Here is a 20,713-nt window from a genome sequence, read left to right as displayed (position 1 = left end):
CATCTGGACGTAGCGTTTTCAGTGGGAGAAATGTTTCATCACTCATCCAAGTGACTTCTTCATGAGCAGATTCAACCTTTGGAGATTTATTTACCTGGATGATTGAGAATTCATCAAGACGATACAGCTTAATGTTATTTTAGTCTAATGCTGTGGGCCAGTCAGTTGGTCTTTCACGTCACAAATAAAAACAAAAAATTCAAACAAATAAATAAAAAAAACAGCTCTATATAAGGTGTTTAGCCGTGGCTGATAAGGGTCTTAAAGTCTCTTGAATCTATCTTCTTCAATAGTGATATTTTCCCACTTGTTGTTCTGATGATGGTGACTGAGAGCTCTTTAAAGTTTGGTCCAAAATATTTTCCTAGCAGTTCAACTGGGTTGAGAACTGGTGACTTTTCAAGCCTTTCAGAGGCTCTTATGGTCCTTGGAAGGACCATTATATGCTGGAAAAAAGCATTGCCATCTGTATAGAAGCATTTTATCAGAGGATAAAGTGATCATTCAAAACTACTTGATTTGTAGTTCAACAAGTAGGACTAAACCATACCAGAAAAAGTGGTTTAAGAAACACAGCAGAGCCATCTAATGACCTCACCATGAGATCCTACAGGTTCAGGTTTTATCTCCAATTTTTCGTCAGTCTCTAGGAATATTGCAGGCATAGTCCCCAGAGGATGAAGCCTGCTGTGGTACTGTAAGAAACACTAATGAATCACTACAGTAGGCTCCTGCACATATTCTAGATGATGAAGCACACTGGCCTTGCCTGAGTGCTGTGTCGAACTTACCAGTGACCATATTTTTGTTCTATGAATACATATACATATATACATCAAATGAAAGAGCAGAAAGTTTGAATTTTAACATAGTGATGATGTGAAAACACTGATTGCTGGAATATTTGATCATTGCCAGGAATAGTGTTACATTTTCAGCCACTAGGAGAGAGAATCTGTCTTTGTCTCAGGGCCCTCACAGACATTAAGCTTCCTGTTGTTAAATGTTAAATATTATCCCATGTTTTTAGAGCAAACCCTAATTCTAACTCTTTCCCCGTGCCTGAAATGGAAAACTAATATGTGAACGAGTTGTCACAATGGCCTCTTGTATAAAGCAAACACAGAGATTTGCATTATGCCCTGCACACAGATGGAGCTCACAGGCCTCTGTGAGTATGGGATCTTCCCTATTTATGCTATAAAACTCTGGGGAATATTGGGCAACTCACTAGGGGGATTGAAAGTTTGATTTCACTGAAATGTGCTAATAGCTACTAAATTAACCATTAATCATTAGGCACACAAAATCACAAAAAAATTGATTAAATCAAATAACACAGGGAAATAAATTCCTTCATATCTTTACCTGGTCATGCAACATTTGACAGAAGGTCACAGCAGGTCATTGATTTATTTTAGGGTCTTTTCAGCATTAATAAGCATCTAGAAAACATGCAAAAGACACTTTTTAAATGAACTAGAGAGCAGTAAAAGAAATCACTGATACTAATCTTGTGCTTTACATACAGAAAACGATTGGGCTTTTGTAGGAGTGGCCTGAAGTTCACATAACACATCCAAATATGACCATAAATACAGATTTCCTTTACAGCTGATAAACCGCCAGCTGCTGAGATGAGTTGACAGGAGAAGGGATGTGCTGAGTGAGAAGTCAGAATGAGTGGGAGGAAAGGAGGGGTGAAATCTGTGGGCAGCAGACTCTTCCAGAGTGAACTGAGCTGTGGAGGCTGACTGATAACCTTATCATGGCCTCCCCACGCTGTAACGGCTGGAACAGGCCAGCAGCAAGACAGGGAGGAGTGCAGAGGCTCTCAAGCCAGATACCACCAAGAGCTGGTTGGATATCCAGTGGATGATGGCCCCCCTAGAGGAAAAAAGGGACGGCAGAAAGACTAAAAAATCTTCACTTCACCACAGCACACAACAGATTGTCAGTCAGAGTCTTGTGTGTCTTCTATCCCCTCCTCTTTATCATGAAACAATGAGCTACAACAGCGTCTACTGGGATAGGACACTAGGACATTAGGAAACGTACATGCAGGCGTTACTAACCGCATCATTAAAGCCTTTCTTCTGTTCATGTCATCCAGTATGTAAGCACTTTATAGAGTCATAGTTAATGATTATGATACAGCTCTGCTTTATCTGCTCCACCAAGGCAAAATGTCTACCATAAAGGAGAAAGTGATCATCTGTTTTATCTCTGTTTCCAGTATATATCTTCCTGTAATGGAAGCATGCAGTGTAACCAACAGTTTGATCATTTATACTGTTTAGTTGCAGAACACCTATGCATGTAATTAAAAAATAAATAAATAAAACTGCTGCTACTGATGACTGTTAAAATCTTGTGTTAAGCCTTGGACTCGCTTAAAAAGTAAAAGAAGACAAACAAGAATCAAAGTAAACACAGTGTCACTATAGACACACACATATTTACGTTGGTAAACACAGAAAACTGTCGAGCCTGCTCTCTTCTCTGAGGGGGTGACAGTCAGTTTGCATTTTTGGGAGGGGCAGAGACCACTCCTCTTTGCCTCTGGTAGCTGTGGTTCTGTCTTTCTGAACAACTGTATGTTCATCAACTGTTAAAATATCAGATTTTATATGATTGTTAATGCTGTGCAAAAAATAATGTTCCTTCAGTCAGACTGAGAGGATTCAAAAAGATGGTTACTTGTGTTAGCTTTAATGTTGTCTAGCAAGACACCGCCATCGTGAGGCCAAAAGTAGTACAGCAGCCATCTATTTTTCTATTTTCCACTACTATATACTCAGTGGCCAGACTGATTCATTCTGATAGGAAGGCAACAGTTACCCAAAGAACTACTAGTTACAACCAGGGTCAGCAGAAGAGCAAACCTAAACACAAAACACCAGACGGGCCACAGCAGCAGAAGACCACACAGTGTCACTCCTGTCAGCTAAGAAGGAATCTGAAGCTACAGTTTGCACGAGCTCACCAAAACCAGACCATAGAAGATTGTAAAAATCAAAAATCAAATCATTTGCAAACTGGTTTCCTAAACATTAAAATGGCTTCCACAGTCACCAGATCTTAAGCCAAAAGTGCACCTTGGGGATGGAACAGGATTAGAGTTAGGAGCAAGATTAGGCAAAAAGGATCCAGCTGCTATTAACAAGATGTGTAACAGGTGTCAGATGAATGTAAATTTTTCTGGGACAAATGTTTTCTTCCCTGTTATGCAACCATAATTTATAATCACTTAGTTTTTGCACATTTCAAACTGCATATCATAATGGGCTAATGGAGTTGTACTTTATCTCTTCTGCCAGGTAAAAAAAAAAGTCCACTGTGAAAGAAACCTCAGAACTACAGGAAGAAGTCGTAATCAGTTTTATCTCTGTGTCTTCCAGTAGCTGACCTTTCCCTGTGCTCTCTCTGTCATGGTAGCTCTCGGTGACTTTCTGTAGCCTGCATTCACCTCTTCTATTTTATTCTTTAAAGTAAAAATATTTAACTAAAATGTCACAAAGTAATTTACCAAATTGGAAAAATAAATCATCTTATGCTTTATCACAAATGAACATTATAGGAAAAAGTAAAAGTAAGATGATCCTATGAAAAGTCTTAAAAAATATTGACTCCCCTAAAGGTATGACAAAAAGAAGAAAAACAAGAATCTATGTAAACAGAGTGTCACAGCAGATATTTATATATATCTGCCTATATAAGTCAGCAAACACTGTCATCCCCTCGGAGTAGAAAGCAGTCTCAACAGTGTGCAGTTTGTGGGGTACGGGACAGAAAGACAGTGACGGCAGTGAATCTCTCAGTCAAATCAAAGATACATTTAGTGACTGTATAAGTGCCCAGCGTTTAATACAATTTAAAAATACATAGACTTTACATTATGTTAAAGCAACCAAGAAGATCTGCACATCATCATCATGAGGCTAAAAGTTGTACAGGAAGGTGCATTTTTTTAACAGTGCCTATAAAAAAATAAAGTGAGCATAGGAACAGTCAAGTATTTTCTAGTATTATTCTTTCTGCACAGTGAATGAAAAGGAAATATTTTTTAAAAAAATCCCCATTAAGGGATAAACCAAAAAACATATTACATGTTAACAGCATATATATAGTCTATAGTATGTATAGTATATTATGTATAACATACAGACAACCAATTATTAATGCTAAACTAAAGGGGAACCAAAATACATGAGTGAATCCAGCTCTCGGGAGCCTGAAGCATTGCTCCATTCTGGCTGCCTTTTGTACTTTGTTTTTACTGTGATGTAAAGTACTATATTCTACCAAAACATATAAATGTATTTTAACAAAGAAAGCAAAAAAGAAAGATGGAAAACTCTGAAAAAAGAAAGTTGTATTTGTTTCTCACAAAACATGTCATTCTTTTGTCATGTTTTGTGAGAAAAGCAAGAATTAAAGTACATACGGCGTCACATTAGACAGTCGTTGGGTACACCTATCTGGAACAACCCTGACATATTACAAAACAATAATATGATAAACTTTTCAGATTGGAGTGGTAAAGGAATCAAATATTTAGAACATATACTAGAAGGAACAGAATTTATTTCATTTGACGGACTAGTTACACAATATGGGATCAACAAGAAAAGATTTTTAGAATATCAACGAATTAAATCCATAGTAAAAAAGAAATTTAAACCGGGTCAAGTTGAACTACAAACACCACCAAGTGTGGTTCAATTTCTTACTCTTAAAACCCCCAAATTACTATCCAAAATATACAGAATGCTTTCTAAAACAGATGAATCAATATCACTTCCTATTGCAAAATGGGAAGCGGATTTATCAGTTAACTTAGACCTAAACTTCTGGTCTCAGATTTGCTTAAAAACCTTTCATCTAATCAGAAATCCCAGTCTTCAATTAATTCAATACAAAATATTACATAGAGTGCACTATACAGGTCATCGGATGTTCAAGATGGGCTTTACGTCTACCAACAACTGCTCACACTGCCAAACCAATTCACCGGACAATTATATCCACGCTCTTTGGTTCTGTCCACCAGTGCAGAAGTTTTGGCGCGAGATATGTGAGGACTTATCGAAGTCTCTGAAACCATCCCTTTCTGTAAAAGGACTGCTTCTACCTACCCAAATGAATGTGACTTGAGTTTGTTTTATAACTTAGATTTTATGTCATTTATCCATACCCATTGTTGCAATTTATTACTGCCTTTTTACTGCTCTTTTTAAGCTTATTCTTTTTTAAACGGTATTGTTTATTGCACTGTAGACGCTGGCGAAAACACTATTTCGTTTTTGCCTGGGTTACACCATACAAAATGACAATAAACTTCTTGAGTCTTGAGTCCTGATTTTGAAAGGCTACCGGAACGTCATGCGTGCTGAAATGTTTCCGCCCGGAGTTATTTTGGACTTGAACACATGCTCGTACGGCTGTTGGTGCAGGAGTCAGATGTGTTTTCTTTCGTGTTCTTTTTGGCTAAAGTAGTTGGTTCATTACATTACTCTTAATTTTTAGTCAGCTAAGGAGTCAGTATGGCGGATATGAGGGACGCGAAGCTGGATTTTACTCTCAAAGAGCTGACGTTTCCCGCCGAACACGAGGATGTCCCGGGAAGCTCGTCCACCGTGGAGCTCCAGGACAAGAAGTTGGTGTGTGTGGAGTATCCGGGGGTCTTCAGCAGCGCGGACAGGATGCTGGCCACTTTGGGTGGTGAACCAAAAGTAACAAAAGTAAGCGGAAAGTAAGCTGGGACACAGATCAGTCTTGCCCTTTTATTTTGAAAACCATTGTGTCGGCTAATGAGCGCATAGAAAATATATTTTCATTTTTTTAAACATTGTAACTTAAATACATCGCTTTATTTGATGTGTCGCTTTATTTACTTGGTGTTTTAAACTATATCAGTTACAGTCTTTCAGCATTTTGTAATTCAAGTGGTCTGTGAGGAAAACCGGGATCTTTTCAGGCTTTGGATCAGCGCTGTAAAACGCATTTTAGGGCTGGGTCTCCTATACAGTTCCAGTTTAAAATCAAGCTGGCCACACCTCCCTATAATTTACTCTTTCTATATTAAATGTAAAGACGTAAACGTGTGTCCTGAAAACCTCCACATTTTCACATGTAATGAACCATCTACACCTTGATAGTACATGGTTGGACCCTCTTTTACCTTCAGAACTGCTTTAATAGTTTGTGCCATACATTAAACACGCTGCTGGATATAGTCCTCAGAGATTTTGGTCCATATTGGTATGATAGCATCACACTGTTGCAGATTTGTCAGCGTCACATTCATGATGCAAATCTCCTGTTGCACCACATGCAAAGCTGCTCTTTTGGATTTACATCTGCTTACTGTAGAGCCCATTTCAGTGCAGTGAAACCAATTTTAGATGATCTTTGAGCTTTGTGACATGGACCGTCACATCAGAATCTTGCCGGAGACAGTTTTCCAGTCATCTGTTGTTCAATTTCTGTGACAATGTGTGAACCGTAACCTCAATTTCCTGTTCTTAGATGATAGTAGTGGCATCAGGTGTGGTCTTCTGCTCCCATAGCTCATTTGCTTCAGAGTTCGATGCGTTTTGCATTCATTGATGCTCTTCTGCAAAACATGGTTGTAATGAGCGGTTGTTTGAATTACTGTTTGAGTTGCTGCCATGTGATTGGCTGATTAGATGAGCAGTTGAACACGACCAGTGAGTATATGTGTATGCATATAAAACATGAGCCTAAGTTAAAAAAAAAAAAATCCTATTTTTCAACTCCACTAAAATTTGCCAGTCATCAGAAGGTATTATTCCCTGTTAAATGAGTTTGATGCCTTAATGACTGAACCATTAACAAAACAGATGAAGGGCAGCCTGAGATATTTTAAGAAGAAAAAAAGATTCATTGCAACAATGTGTCTGAGCTTTTCCTCATTCAGTACATGCAACATGCAGCACCTGTATAAAAAAGGCCAAAGCCGACTGTACTTCCTCAGGAGGCTGAGGTCTTTCAACATCTGCAGGAAGCTCTTGAGGATGTTTTACCAGTCAGTGGTCGCAGGAGTCCTTTTCTATGGCGTGGTGTGCTGGGGGAGCAGCACAGCAAAGAAGGACTCATCCAGGCTGGAGAAACTAATCAGGAAGGCTGGCTCTGTGGTCGGCATGAAGCTGGACACTCTGGTGACAGTGGCAGAGAAGAGGACACTAAAGAAACTGATGGACATTATGAACAATGCCGGGCATCCTCTGCACACGGTCGTAAACAATCAGAGGAGCCTATTCAGCGACAGGCTGCTTCTCCCAAAGTCAAAAACCAACAGACTTAAAAACTCCTTTTTCCCACACGCCGTCAGACTGTTTAACTCCTCACTGGAGGGGAGAGGGAGGAGAAACAGGGGGACAAGGGAGGGGGGAACAACTGAGTTGTAGGGGCTTTTCTACACTGTGCAATATTTGCAATATTTGGTTTTTGTTTTTGTTTTGTCTTTTTTCTTATATTTGACTGTGCAATAATCACTGTGCAATATACTCACTCAAATGAGCAATCCTGTTTATCCATATTGTATATTCTGTATCTATATATGTGTATATATGGTGTATTTATGCTTATATCCTTACTCTCATTCCCCTTAATGTATCTGTAACTTGCAACTTCTTTCGGTGCTTTGCTACTGGAAACTGAATTTTCCGGAGGAACCCACCCGAGGGATTAATAAAGTTTCATCTAATCTCTAATCTAATCTACATCTGCTGAATGAGGAAAAGCTCATTCATGACCACCAGAACCTAGGATCACAGTGGAAAGGCAATAAACTGTAACACCAGTTGTTTTTTCCATCTTTATGATTATAACAACAACATTTTAACATTTTTAACCTTCCAGATAAAAAAGCTGTCACGAAGGGAGGAAGGCCATTCGTAAATTGTTGCCCAAACAATTAGCACAAATTATTAGAATTATTTTGCCTTTTACCTTCTTTAGCTCCAATCCTTTGAAGACTTTCTCATGAGCGCCCTCTCCTGCAACCTGGCTTAATTACAGCCAGGTGCACTGGCTCCCATAGGTTGAAACAGAGAAATTTGAATGCTGTGCTCCACTGAGATACACAAATAACAAGTTGGTATTTAAATTTCTTTGAAGTTTAAATATTTCATAAAACATATGAAACATACGTTCCTGCCCTTGGTTGTAGCTTTGTGGGATTGGAGGGGAGAGCTGTTTTATTTAAAATGTCGTGTCTATTTTTTTTTCTGTCTCTTTGCATGTTAAATTGTTTTTTTTTTTGTGGGTAATTAACTGATACTCAAATCTTTCTCACTTTTGTGGTTGATACCTGTACCCTTTATTTCCCATTAATCCCACAGACCTATTCCAATCCCAGCAAGCGTCTCGAGCTGCGTTACCGGCCCCAAGACCCTTTCTGTCACTCACTGTACGGAAACCGCGTCTCATCAGGCAACCTCCTCCTCAGAGTGCGACGGCGGGCGCGAAAAAATGACCCCAAAGATGCTGAAATCCACATGGACATGCTCGGAGTCATTGGAACCACATACAAATTCATGGGTGTGTCTCTCAGTTATCCACCTGTAGCATAATAAAGTGTTAATTTTGTTCGCCTTTGGTCCTCTTTCAATGTTTGGTTTCACTTTTTTAAGAATCTCTAATATTTATTCGTTCCTCATACAGTTTATACGTAATTTAGTCATGATGATCTTACCGATGTGGCATCTTGATCATGTTAAAAGTGAGAATTTAAACAATCAAAGGAAATCCAGTTTGACTGATGCTGTACATGTTTACTACAGTGCCCTCCAGTGGCCAAATGGCAGATTTATTTATTTACTTTTTGTTTTAGACAACTTAGGAAGATTGCTTCAGACATCAAATCTTGTGCCAGCACATGAAACAAGGAGATGAAATATGAAGATTATCGGTGCAATTTATTGGGCGCAGAATTTCTTTTTTTTTTTCTTTCAATGAAATTCAGTAATGGGGGGTCACATCTGTGGGAATTATATTATATATTGTCTTGACACGGGGACCCTCCCATGATCTTACCAAACATCATATTAACTTGTTTTAGGCAGTGGTTTCTGGCATGCCACACTTCTGAAAGCGAAAAATGTCCATGCCCTCAATCCCTTTGTCTTAAATTCCAGCATGGCAATGCTTTCTGTCACAGGGTGGTTTGATCTCAGACAGAAGATGACAGCGTATCAGAAAAAGTACAAATAATGCAAGTGACAATGTTTGTTCTGATGTTTGCCGTTTGCAGGGCTGGCAGACTTCCAGTGCCTCGCTGTGCATTCAGAAGGTGGAAAACATACGCCTTTGTATGACAAAATCATCCTCCGCAAACCCGAGAGTCAAGAGTTCTTTGAGCAGCCCATGCCTTACTTTCTCCCCCCACCCATCTTCTCACGCCTCGACAGTCCTGTGGATTATTTCTATCGGCCTGACGTCCATCTAAAGTTAGTAAACCACTGTAAACCCCCAAACAGCAATATTGGGAAGCCTTTATCGATCTTTAGTTTCAGGGTGATACCTATAATATTTCACCTCTTTTTTGCGTTTGTAGCCAAATGCCAGGTGACAGTAAGAATTTCATTGGTTTAAATCGCGCTGGCCGGCCCCACAACGCCATTTTTGTCAGCTTCACTGATCCCGTCGTGCCTGCAGAGTGCCTCGAGGCAGCTAAAGTGACCTGGAAGCGAATCTGCATGAATGAGTGTGACAAGAAGGCTGAAGAGCAGCTGAAAAAGGTGTGTCCAGCACTCAGCCACACTCTGATTGCAAGGGTCACTAGTTGATAAGCGCAGGAACTGAGGGGAGATTGCACAGCTGTATTTACATCTGCTCGGACACTTTGAAAACTCTGTCTTGTTGTGTTTTTTGGCTCACAATCTGCATCTACTGGTATTTTTGTTCATTTTCCATCACCTGATTTCAGAAGCGCAGGTCAACCAACAATAATCAGCAGTTTTCTCTCCAAAATAGCAAAATGTTACAAGGCTATCTTTTATATAATGTTACATAAATATTGCTTTCCATCATGTTTGGTTATTATCTAATCTCAAAATACTTTGCACCTAGATGTTTGAGAGCCGACCCATCTGGTCACGGAACGCAGTCAAAGCCAACATCAACCTCCACCCTGATAAACTGAAGCTGCTGCTGCCCTTCTATGCCTACTACATGGTGAGGTTATCAACGACTTCACTCAGGTGTTTTGAAATATTGAAATTTTAATTAAAAAAATCTGCTGTACTTACTCAGTCTGCCCTAAAATCTTAGAAATGTCTGTGTTTGCTTCCATTTTAATCAAATACCAGTGATATTGTCATGAATAAGAATGTACACTTATACAACTGTGTAGTGAATGAAATACTTAAAAAGACAAATTTAACCTATTAATATTTAATTTACTGCATAGCAATAAGCAGAATTTATATTTGTAGGGTGAATTTAAGCTTAGAGGTAATTTAGCTATAATAGTTTACTTTACATTTCCCTATTTGGCTAAAAGTTTAGCCATTGGTTTAAGGCTATGACTTATTTAATATGACACTGAATAAGTAATATCCATTTACTATACAACATTGAATCACGTCAAAGCCTAAAATGCCACAAGTCCTAAAAAATAAATGCTCAAAAGTAATAAAGATTACTAGATTACATGCTTTTGTTGATATTATTATGTCCATCTGCTGGATGAGAGACTTGTGCAGTCTCTCATTTCCTGTAAAAAGAGATTAACATAGGTAGACTTTTTGTATGTAGGTGACAGGGCCGTGGAGAAGCCTGTGGGTGAAGCTCGGCTACGATCCCCGAAAGACCCCAGAGGCCAAAAAATATCAGATGCTGGATTTCAGGATCCGTTGTAGCTCCAAGCACGGTGAGAGCAGAATTTCTCCGTTTCTGTTGAAACTTTTTCTACATTTAACATCAGCGTTTGTGTTTCAAAAGGGCAAAAAACAAACTTGAGCAATTTAGTCATTTTGCAAAATCAGCTAGTTTGTTATGATGAGCATTTTTGATTTCATTTGTTCCCATTTTTAGGCTACTTGCTATCCAACATACCAATAAAAGCCAAGAGAAGCTCCCTGAACTACAGTCTGCCAAACACATTAAACAAGTCGGGTAAGTGTTTTAGAAGTATGGAGGATAATGCACACAAATATTATTTGTGAGCCTATCAGAGCCTCTGATTTGCACATATATTCACACAAAAGGGAGAGCAGTGAGTGCAGTGTATGAATTGTCAAGACTCAAGTGTTTTGAAAGTAACCTTGTTACTAAGTTAGTAAATGAAGTCATTGCTCTATTCAGTGTTGTGCTGTCCTTTTTTCCCCAGCACCCCAGCCAGCTAGTGTGATGGATCTTCCCACTCAGGAGGGTCCCAGCAGCAGTCGAGATCCAGCTCCAGTCACATACCAGCTGAAGGTCAGTGACCATTATCAGAGCAAACATGCCAGATGTTTTAAGCACACACACCTTCTATAGTTATAATATCAGGCTTTAAAAAAACATTTTTGATAACACTTATATTTAGGCTTGATGAGGTACGCTTCCCATGATGTACTTCTCCTTCATTCCCCTCATTTTACTCCTCGTGTTTTTATAAGCCTCTGTTGATAGTCAGTAGGTTTTGTCTGCTCTCTCAGAAGTTGTGTTTGGTGCTGCTTGTTAATTGTTTTTTATATGTTCATATTTTCCGTTATATTTTTCCCCATCCAGTCAGAGCCTTGAACCTAGTTTTTCTGCCGTGTCTTCCTGTTAAACAAACCTCTTGCAGGATGGGGAGGGGATTTTTCATTTTGAAATTCTCTCTATTTTTGTGTCTTTAGAATATAAAGCACTGTGAGGTGACCATTGTTGTAAACTGGGGCTTTGTAAATAGAACTAAATTGAACCCAACTTGAATTAAAGCTCTCCTTCTTCATGGGACCCTGAGTATTCTTCTAGAAGCATGCTTAAAAAAGAATATATGATGGGATGAATTTCATGATTGTATGGCCAGAGTTTACAGTATTGTGCAAAGGTCTTGAGTCTGAAGCCATGCCTTATTTCTTTACATTTCGCTTGAAATACATACAGCATTTAAAGACTGAAACAGCTCTGGGGAGGCCAATCCATGACATGATTTTCTATCCAGGTATTCTTTTACTGTTTGGAAGTGGGTCGGGGATCATGCTGAAAACCGAACTGCTGTCAGTTGGATACTTTCCAGATCCCACTGCATGTTGGATTAAAATCTAAACACGCAGTTCTGTGTTTATAATTCAGTCAGTTTTGACAAGACACCACTGGCTGAAATGCAGCCCCAAATAATGACAGAGACGCCATCGTGTTTTACAGATGACACTCAAAAGGAAATGAGGGGTGGATCAAAACTTTAGCCCAGTGCTGTATATTCTGTTCATTTATTGAAATCTTTTTTTTTTCTTCTTTTTTTGAACACATTGACATTTCTATATCATGATAGTGAAAATGCCTGAAGCTACAAAGGCATTTAATGACAGTTTAAATGCAAGCTGTCTTGCAAAAAAAGTAATGGAGAAGCTGTCTGTGTCCTCTGTTTCATCTCCACAGGAATCATCCTACATTTTCAGAGAGGGCATGCTGCCTCCTCACAGACAAATGTTTTACCAGGTCTGTGATTTGGATGTGGAAAGGTAATACACAGTAATGTTCATAACGGTCATATCTACTCGCATCTGTCATCATTTTTCATCTAAATAAAGTTGATCAAACTGATGTCTGGGTTTTCCACAGGTCCTTTCACCTAACTCCTAAAAATGTTGTTATCTAAAGATTCTCAAAGAGTAGATTTAACTGCTTTTCAGATATATTTTGTATACTCCGAAGTGCTGGCTGTTTCTGTTTTTGGTGGGATAAGAGAAGATAGCAAGATGTGCTAATGTTAATAGGGAGGAAAACATGAATGCACGATTCTGTGAAATTATTTTTTATGAATACATAACAGGAGCAACAATGAATAAGATTTTATTATTTTAAAGTATCCAGTGTAGCATTTTAATTATCTGGTGGATTTATCAAATATGTCGTGGTTCCATTAGAATGACTAATGTAAGCGTTTGCCATTTTGCAGCATCCAAAAGGAGATCGAGCAGAACAACGGAAACGAGCAGCACTGTGACGAGCGTGACGGCTGGTGTGTCGTTGGCACCACAGACAAGCTGAGGGACATGATCTCAGCCATGATCAAGGCGGTGATCAGAGCGCAGAAGCCAAGTAAGGAAAAAGTTGTGACGCTTATTACTGTGTAACCGCCTTGATCATTAGAGTATGTTAACTTGACACAGTGTGCACCCAGGACTTGTTTTACTTTTACTCCAAATCATGCCCTGCTTTTAGTTTAGTTTCTCACCTGATAGTTTTCTTTGCTCTTCTCTATTCATTAACTGCAAAGTTTTTTCCCTCTAAGCCTACTTATGACCAGCAGCTACTCCAGTTACATAGTCTAGTTTTAAGTAAAAGAGTGTGAACAACAACTGGATGGACTGAACTATGTTCAGATATTAACGTTAGTCAACCGGTGGTCCAACTGAGATTTCAGCCCAGGCACCTTTGCTGGGCACCTTTCTCTTTCTGTCACTATCCAATATCTGCAAAATGCCAACAATAAATCTTTAAAAAAAAACATCCATGTTTCGAGCAAAATTGGTTTTAGCAGCTCTTGTTATCCATTAATGTTTTCTTTGATAGTAGGTCAACTTTTTATGTTTTTGGTTCCATGATTGGAGTCACAATTCCTGCAGAAACATTGATGCCCTGCGTTGTTCTAATAGAAAAATGCTAACATGCTACCCTAAAAATAAACCTGTTTGTTTGTGCACTAACATTTTGAAGCACTGATTATGGATTATCATGACAAACCAAAACTCATAGACAAAACTTAACAGTGACTATTTTCAGTATTTGAAGTAAATGAGTCATGAACAAGACCACCTGGCACCCACTTTTTACTTTTTGGTTTTGGCTTTTTGTTCTGTTTGTCCTTCAGTGCTGCTGGAATTACCCAAAAGACGAAGACGTAAAGGCCAAAGCGTAAAAGATGTTTATGCAGAGGAGGAGGAAGATGCAGTGGGGGAGTATGAGAATAGGGAGGATGAAGAGGAGGATGAGGAAGATGAATTTCAGCCATCTGAAGGAAGTGAAAATGAGATGGAGACCGAAATTTTAGATTACATGTAACACAATAAAACCACGTGTTGACATAAATTTGACTGTTAATATGTTGTGTCATCAGTTTCTTTAAAAATGTGACCGTGTAAATAAAGCAATTATGTTCTTTTGAAAGGTTTGTGTAATAGTTGTGTTCCCTTTGCTGTTAATGTAGAGAAACCGTTTGTGTTTGCGTTTAAATTGACATTTTTGTTAGTTACAGTATAACTGGAGTTTACCATGGACACAAATAAAGGTTCAGTTTTTCTGACCAAATAACATTCATAACCAACATTAAAAATCGCCGGATGCCATGTCCTGTTGTTGTGGTCTTCCTCCTTTAGGCGTATTAAATTAAAGATAAAAAAAAAAAGATAGCAAAGTAACTAATAAACGGGTAATTACTTAAAATTTGCAACAAACGACTACAAATTGACATGATAGCATCACGCAGTTGCTGGTGAATTTTCGACTGCAAGGCCCAAAACTGAGATTCAAACCAAACAACACTGTTCCAGTCTCCTGTTTTAAGTTTTTTTTGTTTGTTTGTTTTTACTGAACAAGGCACTCAGAAAGTACATGAATAAAATATTTAGAGTGTTCAATTTGAACTATGAACTGCAAAACACTGAAGAACTTTGGTCCTGTGCTTGTACTGTTTTTGTGGATCTCTTTTTTTTTCTAAATATGTTCAGGCATTTTGGGTAAATAGAGGAGCCCCAAAAAGCAGTTTCTCTTAAGCTGTAGTCAAAGACACTGCTGACACTTCTGCTGGCAATTCAGATAAATGTGAGAAGGCTGACACTCCTATTTGTTACAGATTCAGCAGAGAAAAGCAGCTCGCTGGGTGCGCAATGCCAAGAAAAAAAGCTCAATTCAGTTCATTTTTGTCCCAGTGAAACTCCCAATGTTTCTGACGGAGAGTAAGTGGGGCTCGTGTCTAGACACTCAGCCTGAGGAATAAGTGAAGAGTTTTAGGGCGAACGTTTTGGCACCACGCATGCGGCTTTCAGCCATCCAAGCAAAGTGCCGTTTAGGACCTGGTCCTGATGACTTCATCTCCCGCTCCTAGAAATAAACTCTTTTAGCAGCAAATATCACAATCACGTTCATTCTTGTCCTGAAAGTGAAACTCTTACAAATACATATGCATGAGACCAGCCACCAAAACATCTCTGTTCACAACTTTCAGTCATAAAACTGACACTGTGGCGTTCTAGTAAATCCAGCAGCTTTCCAATGTCAAAAGCTGGTTTTGTGGTGCTGCTGCTGTCAGTTCATGTGGCCCTGAATGTTCCTTCTTTTTTAAAATTTTAACCTTTGAAATTAAGGAATATTTGGCTGTTCTTGTTTATACGACCAACACTGAAAAAAAGGGGGGTTGAACACGTTATGGTGAAGTCACATGCATGTTTTGTAGTCCACCTTCTGTATAGTTTTCACCCTGTTACGGAGATACTAGTGTAAGGCTGTTCTGATTCTCAGCATACGCCTTGTCTTTTCCTTTGCAATTCTCCTGCCCACTTTTCCTTTCCAAGCCAAGTGGTTAGAGGTTAAAGGTTAAGGCAAGACACAGTCTGAGTATCAGATGATACGTAAGGAAAAACAGATATATATTGTGTCATGGTATTCCTTTTTTAATACACTGACTGTTTTTGAAGTTTTTGAAGTATTTAAACTAAATACAAGCCAAACACAATATTGGTGGCATCTGCACCTCCAGATATTCTTTAGATGTAGAGAAAACCTGCAAATAGAAGAAGTGCAGAACATAAAATAAAAAGAGACTATTTTTCTTTTTTTTCCCCAAGAAAGATTTTAATAACACCAGTTAACTCCAGCTAATTTTCACGAGTATGTATCGGAATTAGTTTTTCTGTTGACTAAGAATAAAAGTATTTGTGCTCCTTGTTTATCATTTGTAAGCTTATTGTATATTTATAAATAATTATAAATAGCTTACCTACTTATTAGAGCAGACATTAAAAGAGATGTCTCATGATAACTACCATTAACCATTTTTTTAGTCGATTTTGGTTTTCTAGTTAAATGTGGGGAAGTTTGGGGGAAGATGTAGTGTATACAAGGTGGTTAAATATTATTCAACAGTGAGAAAACCAGGGGCCACGGACTCCACGTTGGTCAGATGTTGTGCAATGTTGGTTCCTTTATAAAAGTCTGGCTGACAATCAGGGAAATTCTGACAGCTTGATCATGATGCTGAAGCTGGGGATTTTGTTTGCTGTTGCTGTTTTTCTGGAGACGGCCTCTGCAGCCTCTGTAAGTATCACATAAAATGTATTTTTCATGTTTACAGACTTTCTTTTGGATATCTCTAAAGGTTTCACTGTGCAGAATATGTTTCAAGTTTGGTTGTGCACTGATAATTCAGCTGTGACTGCGTGATTACAACATGTGTAATTTTGTTACACTAAGTGTTCAAATTGAAACATATTGTGCTCAATTTAATCAGTGTGGTAAAAAACCTAAACATCCATCTTTTTTTATGGCTCACATATTTAGTCCATTTATTGCCTTAATCTCTGTAGCTTGGTGTGGTGCAAACTGAGGGAGGGATGGTTGAGGGTGAAACAATTAGTCTTGGATTATCCCGTTCCATGGACATCTTCAAGGGAATTCCCTTTGCTGACATTCCTGGAAGGTTTGAGAAACCAAAGCGTCACCCTGGTTGGGGAGGTGGGTGGACAGCATTTTTCACTAGATTTGACCTCTTTAGCAATTATGTTTGATACTCACAGAAGCTTTTTCTGCTCATTTCCTTTTAAATATGTTTCATCTTCTGCTTGCAAAGTGAAATAAGTATTCGCTAAGGCCAGCTCTGTGTGAAGAAATATGTAATAATAACATACTTGATGCTTCATGGTAATCTTAAATGATAACACACTACTCTTTTAATGTGTGTTTCTGGTCAGGTGTTCTAAAGGCCACACAGTACAGAGACGAGTGCCTTCAGCTGAACTTCTTCCAGAATAGCTACGTAGGCAGTGAGGACTGTCTGTACCTTAACATTTGGGTTCCTCATGGCAGCTCAGGTAAAGACAGAAGCCAAAAATGTTTATATATTAAATTAGACCAGTGCTAACTGTCTTCATCCTTCTAGTATCTTCTGGTCTCCCTGTCATGGTTTGGATCTACGGAGGAGGCTTCATGATTGGAGGCTCCATGGGGCCTTACTACCTGGATAACTACATGTACTATGGAAAGGAGATAGCAGACAGAGGGAATGTTATTGTAGTGACACTTGGGTACCGTGTGGGACCTATGGGCTTCATGAGCACTGGAGATTCTGATTTACCTGGTAGGTACACACATCTTACAGAGCCTGGTACATGCTGGACTGCCAATACAGAAATACTTCCATTTAAATAGTGATTCTTTCTACAAACTTGATTATATTTAATCCTCAGGAAACTACGGTTTGTGGGATCAGCAGGCCGCCATCGCCTGGGTGCACAGAAACATCCGCTCATTTGGAGGCGACCCTGACAACATCACCGTCTTTGGAGAATCTGCAGGTGGAGTTAGTGTTAGCTTCCAGGTGAGAGTATTTTTTCTTTTTCTGACCATCTATCCATAGGTGGAACTCATTTCAAAGCAGATAGTGAAATATGTATTTCTCCTGACATTCCACCTACAGACTCTCACTCCCCACAATAAAGGGATCATCAGGAGAGCCATCTCCCAGAGTGGGGTGGCACTTTGCCCCTGGGCACTCAACAGAAACCCTCGTAGGTTTGCTGAGGAGGTACATAGCAGCTTCTTTACATATAACCACTTTTTTTTTTTTTTTATCAAATAAGGAAATAATAATACAAAACATATGCATAAAACATGGGGGTAATTACAGATAATTTGCACCCACTCTGCAGGTTGCTCGGAAGGTCAACTGCCCAACTGATAACAGAATGGCTTCCTGTCTGAAGATGACCGATCCTGGGACCCTAACAAAGGCGGGAACTGTGAATTTGCTCAGTTCACCTGATCGTAAGGACTACGTTCCACAGAACCTAATTTATACGTGATGAAAACAGTTCTGCTTAAATTGCCCACCAAATTATATTCATACTAATTATTGCACAATTTCTGGCATATATATAATGATTTCTGATTGTGTGCATATCTTAGAGCCCCTTGTGTTGAACCTGGAGATAGCCCCTGTGATCGATGGTGATTTCTTGCCGGACGATCCTTCCAACTTGTTCCACAATGCAGCTGAAATTGACTACATTGCTGGAGTCAACAACATGGACGGGCATATGTTCACCAATTTTGATGTTCCATCAGTCAACCTTGATCTGGTTGTCACCCCTACGTGAGTTTGAGTGCTTTGATCAGCTTTGGAATGATTTGGAATTGCATCATGAAACAATTTCAAACAACTTACACATCGCAAAACAGTAAACCATGATTTGGTGGCAGTAAGGAATTTTATCAGTTCTCTCTTTCTGATTGCAGTAATGATGTGAGGAGGCTTTTGGCTGCCTTGACAAAGGAGAAGGGTGAGTCTGGCCTGAACAATGCCTACTCCACGTATACCTCAAATTGGGGAAGTTTTCCCACCTGGGATACCATCAAGAAAACCATTGTTGATATTGAAACAGACTACATTTTCCTGGTTCCTACACAGGCCGCCCTTTATCTTCATGCTGACCATGCCACGTGAGAATGTGACCTTGAAATACAGATGTCACAGTTTATCTAATTAATTACTTACGAGATAAAAATACATATTTTTTTAGCAGTGGTGGAGTTATCATCACATTAATTTTCCTGTTCTTTTTGTCTCATCAAAGAACTGGTCGCACCTACTCCTACCTCTTCTCTGAGCCCAACCTTCTGGGCGGTCCTTTATTGCCCTACCCAAGCTGGATGGGAGCTGACCACGCTGACGACCTGCAGTACGTGTTTGGAAAGCCCTTCAGCTCACCACTTGTATACTGGCCAAGCCATCGCCGTGTCTCTGACTATTTGATCTCCTACTGGACCAACTTTGCCAAAACTGGGTATAATTCTGCAAATACAGATTTTTGCGTCAAAGAAATCAAACAACTGAATCACTTATTGTAATACAAATTAAAAACACATCAGTGATGTTTTCAATTTCTCTGATCAACAGAGATCCTAACAAGGGAGATTCAGCCGTGCCTGCTACCTGGCCAACATTCACCAGAAGTGGTGAAAAGTTCCTGGAGATCAATTCTGACATGAACCAGAATTACATAAGGCAGGAAATGAGGCTGCGTTATGTGCATTTCTGGACCAGCATCCTGCCCAGCCTTCCCACAGTCACCTCTGAATAAGGGGCATGTACTATTCACTGTGGACATGTGCAGACATGTAGATCTAAATAAAGTATCAGTATCAGTGCTAGTTCATGAAAAATAAACATATTAGAGAAAATATGGTTGTCTTAGTTTTATTTGATCAACTATCAGGGGTTTCTATAATGTTTTCATCATATCTATTTTAATTCTTTCTTTTTGATTATATTATCCCTCTGTTCAGCACTTTGGCAGACACTTGATGTGCTTTAAATGTGCTAAATAAAGATGACTTTTGAATTTGCACCTGAAGCTCTAAATATGTGGAGACAAAAGGGCTAGCAAGCTAATGATAGCTTCATACCTTGCAAAGTTAGTTTAAGCACCCTTAGCTCAAAGGCCAGTTCAATTCAATTCAATTCATGTTGTTAATACAACAATATACACAGTATACAGCGAATCGAAATGCCATTTCACCCAAAGCCGCCCATGGTGCATTTATAAGAATATCAAAATATATCTGCAACAGATATAAAACTAGAAATTACAAATAATAATAACTCACAAAATTTAAATAAAATGAAAAAGATAAAAAGGCCCTAATACTAACTATATCTATGTAAGATAAACAAGGACAGGACAAGAGACAATACAGCTCAGAGTGCTTTAACACTGGGTTAAATTTTCTACGGTTCCTCATATTTTTCTCTTCTTAAAAAGTGAAATGGTTCCTTTTTTTCTGTGTTTAGTGATTTTGTGGTCCCAGATACCGATCATGTCACCTCCCAATGCCCACATTCATAATGGGTATCTCACTTAGCAAATTTGGCCACCTCATCCTTAAAAGATAATTCACCTGTTATTATGTCACGAAGGGAGACAGCGATTTGACTTGTGTAAGAAATGTGTCAGCTAGTAGGATTTTATTTTCTCCTCCAGCGCCGGCAATATTAGCATCGAATGCATGATGCACATCTCTTATTCTAGCACATCCCAAAGGTGCTCAACTGGATTTAGGTTTTGTTTTTGTGGAGGCCATTTAAGCACATTGGACTCAATTGGAAACCAATTTGAGATGACCTGGGCTTGTAGTCTTTGGCCTGTAGAATACCTGACCAGAAACACACATTAAAAGAGTTGAATATTACATTTGAAAAAACATCAGGATACGTTATGTATATTAGTCTCATTGTGCTTTATCTCTTTAGCTGGTGCAGACCGAGGGCTTCAGCCTTCCC

At 39.0% G+C, this 20,713-nt stretch overlaps 2 protein-coding genes across 2 annotated transcripts; both read left to right on the top strand.

Moving 5' to 3' along the window:
* Positions 1 to 5,392: 5,392 nt before the first annotated feature.
* gtf3c5 (general transcription factor IIIC, polypeptide 5) lies at positions 5,393 to 14,368 on the top strand. The gene is made up of 11 exons (XM_005725603.1): positions 5,393 to 5,744; positions 8,370 to 8,568; positions 9,281 to 9,476; positions 9,584 to 9,767; positions 10,099 to 10,203; positions 10,786 to 10,900; positions 11,065 to 11,145; positions 11,360 to 11,448; positions 12,598 to 12,680; positions 13,118 to 13,260; positions 14,033 to 14,368. Exons 1-11 carry the CDS (start codon positions 5,547 to 5,549, stop codon positions 14,221 to 14,223), a joined length of 1,584 nt encoding a protein of 527 aa, XP_005725660.1. The 5' UTR covers positions 5,393 to 5,546; the 3' UTR covers positions 14,224 to 14,368.
* Positions 14,369 to 16,334: 1,966 nt separating this feature from the next.
* On the top strand, positions 16,335 to 19,614 carry LOC102203029 (bile salt-activated lipase-like). Its single transcript, XM_005725602.2, has 11 exons — positions 16,335 to 16,473; positions 16,743 to 16,890; positions 17,127 to 17,246; positions 17,315 to 17,512; positions 17,622 to 17,752; positions 17,852 to 17,959; positions 18,084 to 18,198; positions 18,340 to 18,526; positions 18,670 to 18,873; positions 19,008 to 19,217; positions 19,331 to 19,614. Exons 1-11 carry the CDS (start codon positions 16,408 to 16,410, stop codon positions 19,512 to 19,514), a joined length of 1,671 nt encoding a protein of 556 aa, XP_005725659.1. The 5' UTR covers positions 16,335 to 16,407; the 3' UTR covers positions 19,515 to 19,614.
* Positions 19,615 to 20,713: the final 1,099 nt, after the last annotated feature.

Source organism: Pundamilia nyererei, unplaced genomic scaffold (genome assembly GCF_000239375.1).
Source record: "Pundamilia nyererei isolate P.nyererei 1_Seehausen unplaced genomic scaffold, PunNye1.0 scaffold00016, whole genome shotgun sequence".
Taxonomy (NCBI): domain Eukaryota; kingdom Metazoa; phylum Chordata; class Actinopteri; order Cichliformes; family Cichlidae; genus Pundamilia; species Pundamilia nyererei.
The sequence above is the reverse complement of the archived record's forward strand: the minus strand, read 5'-3'. Positions and strand labels throughout refer to the sequence as shown.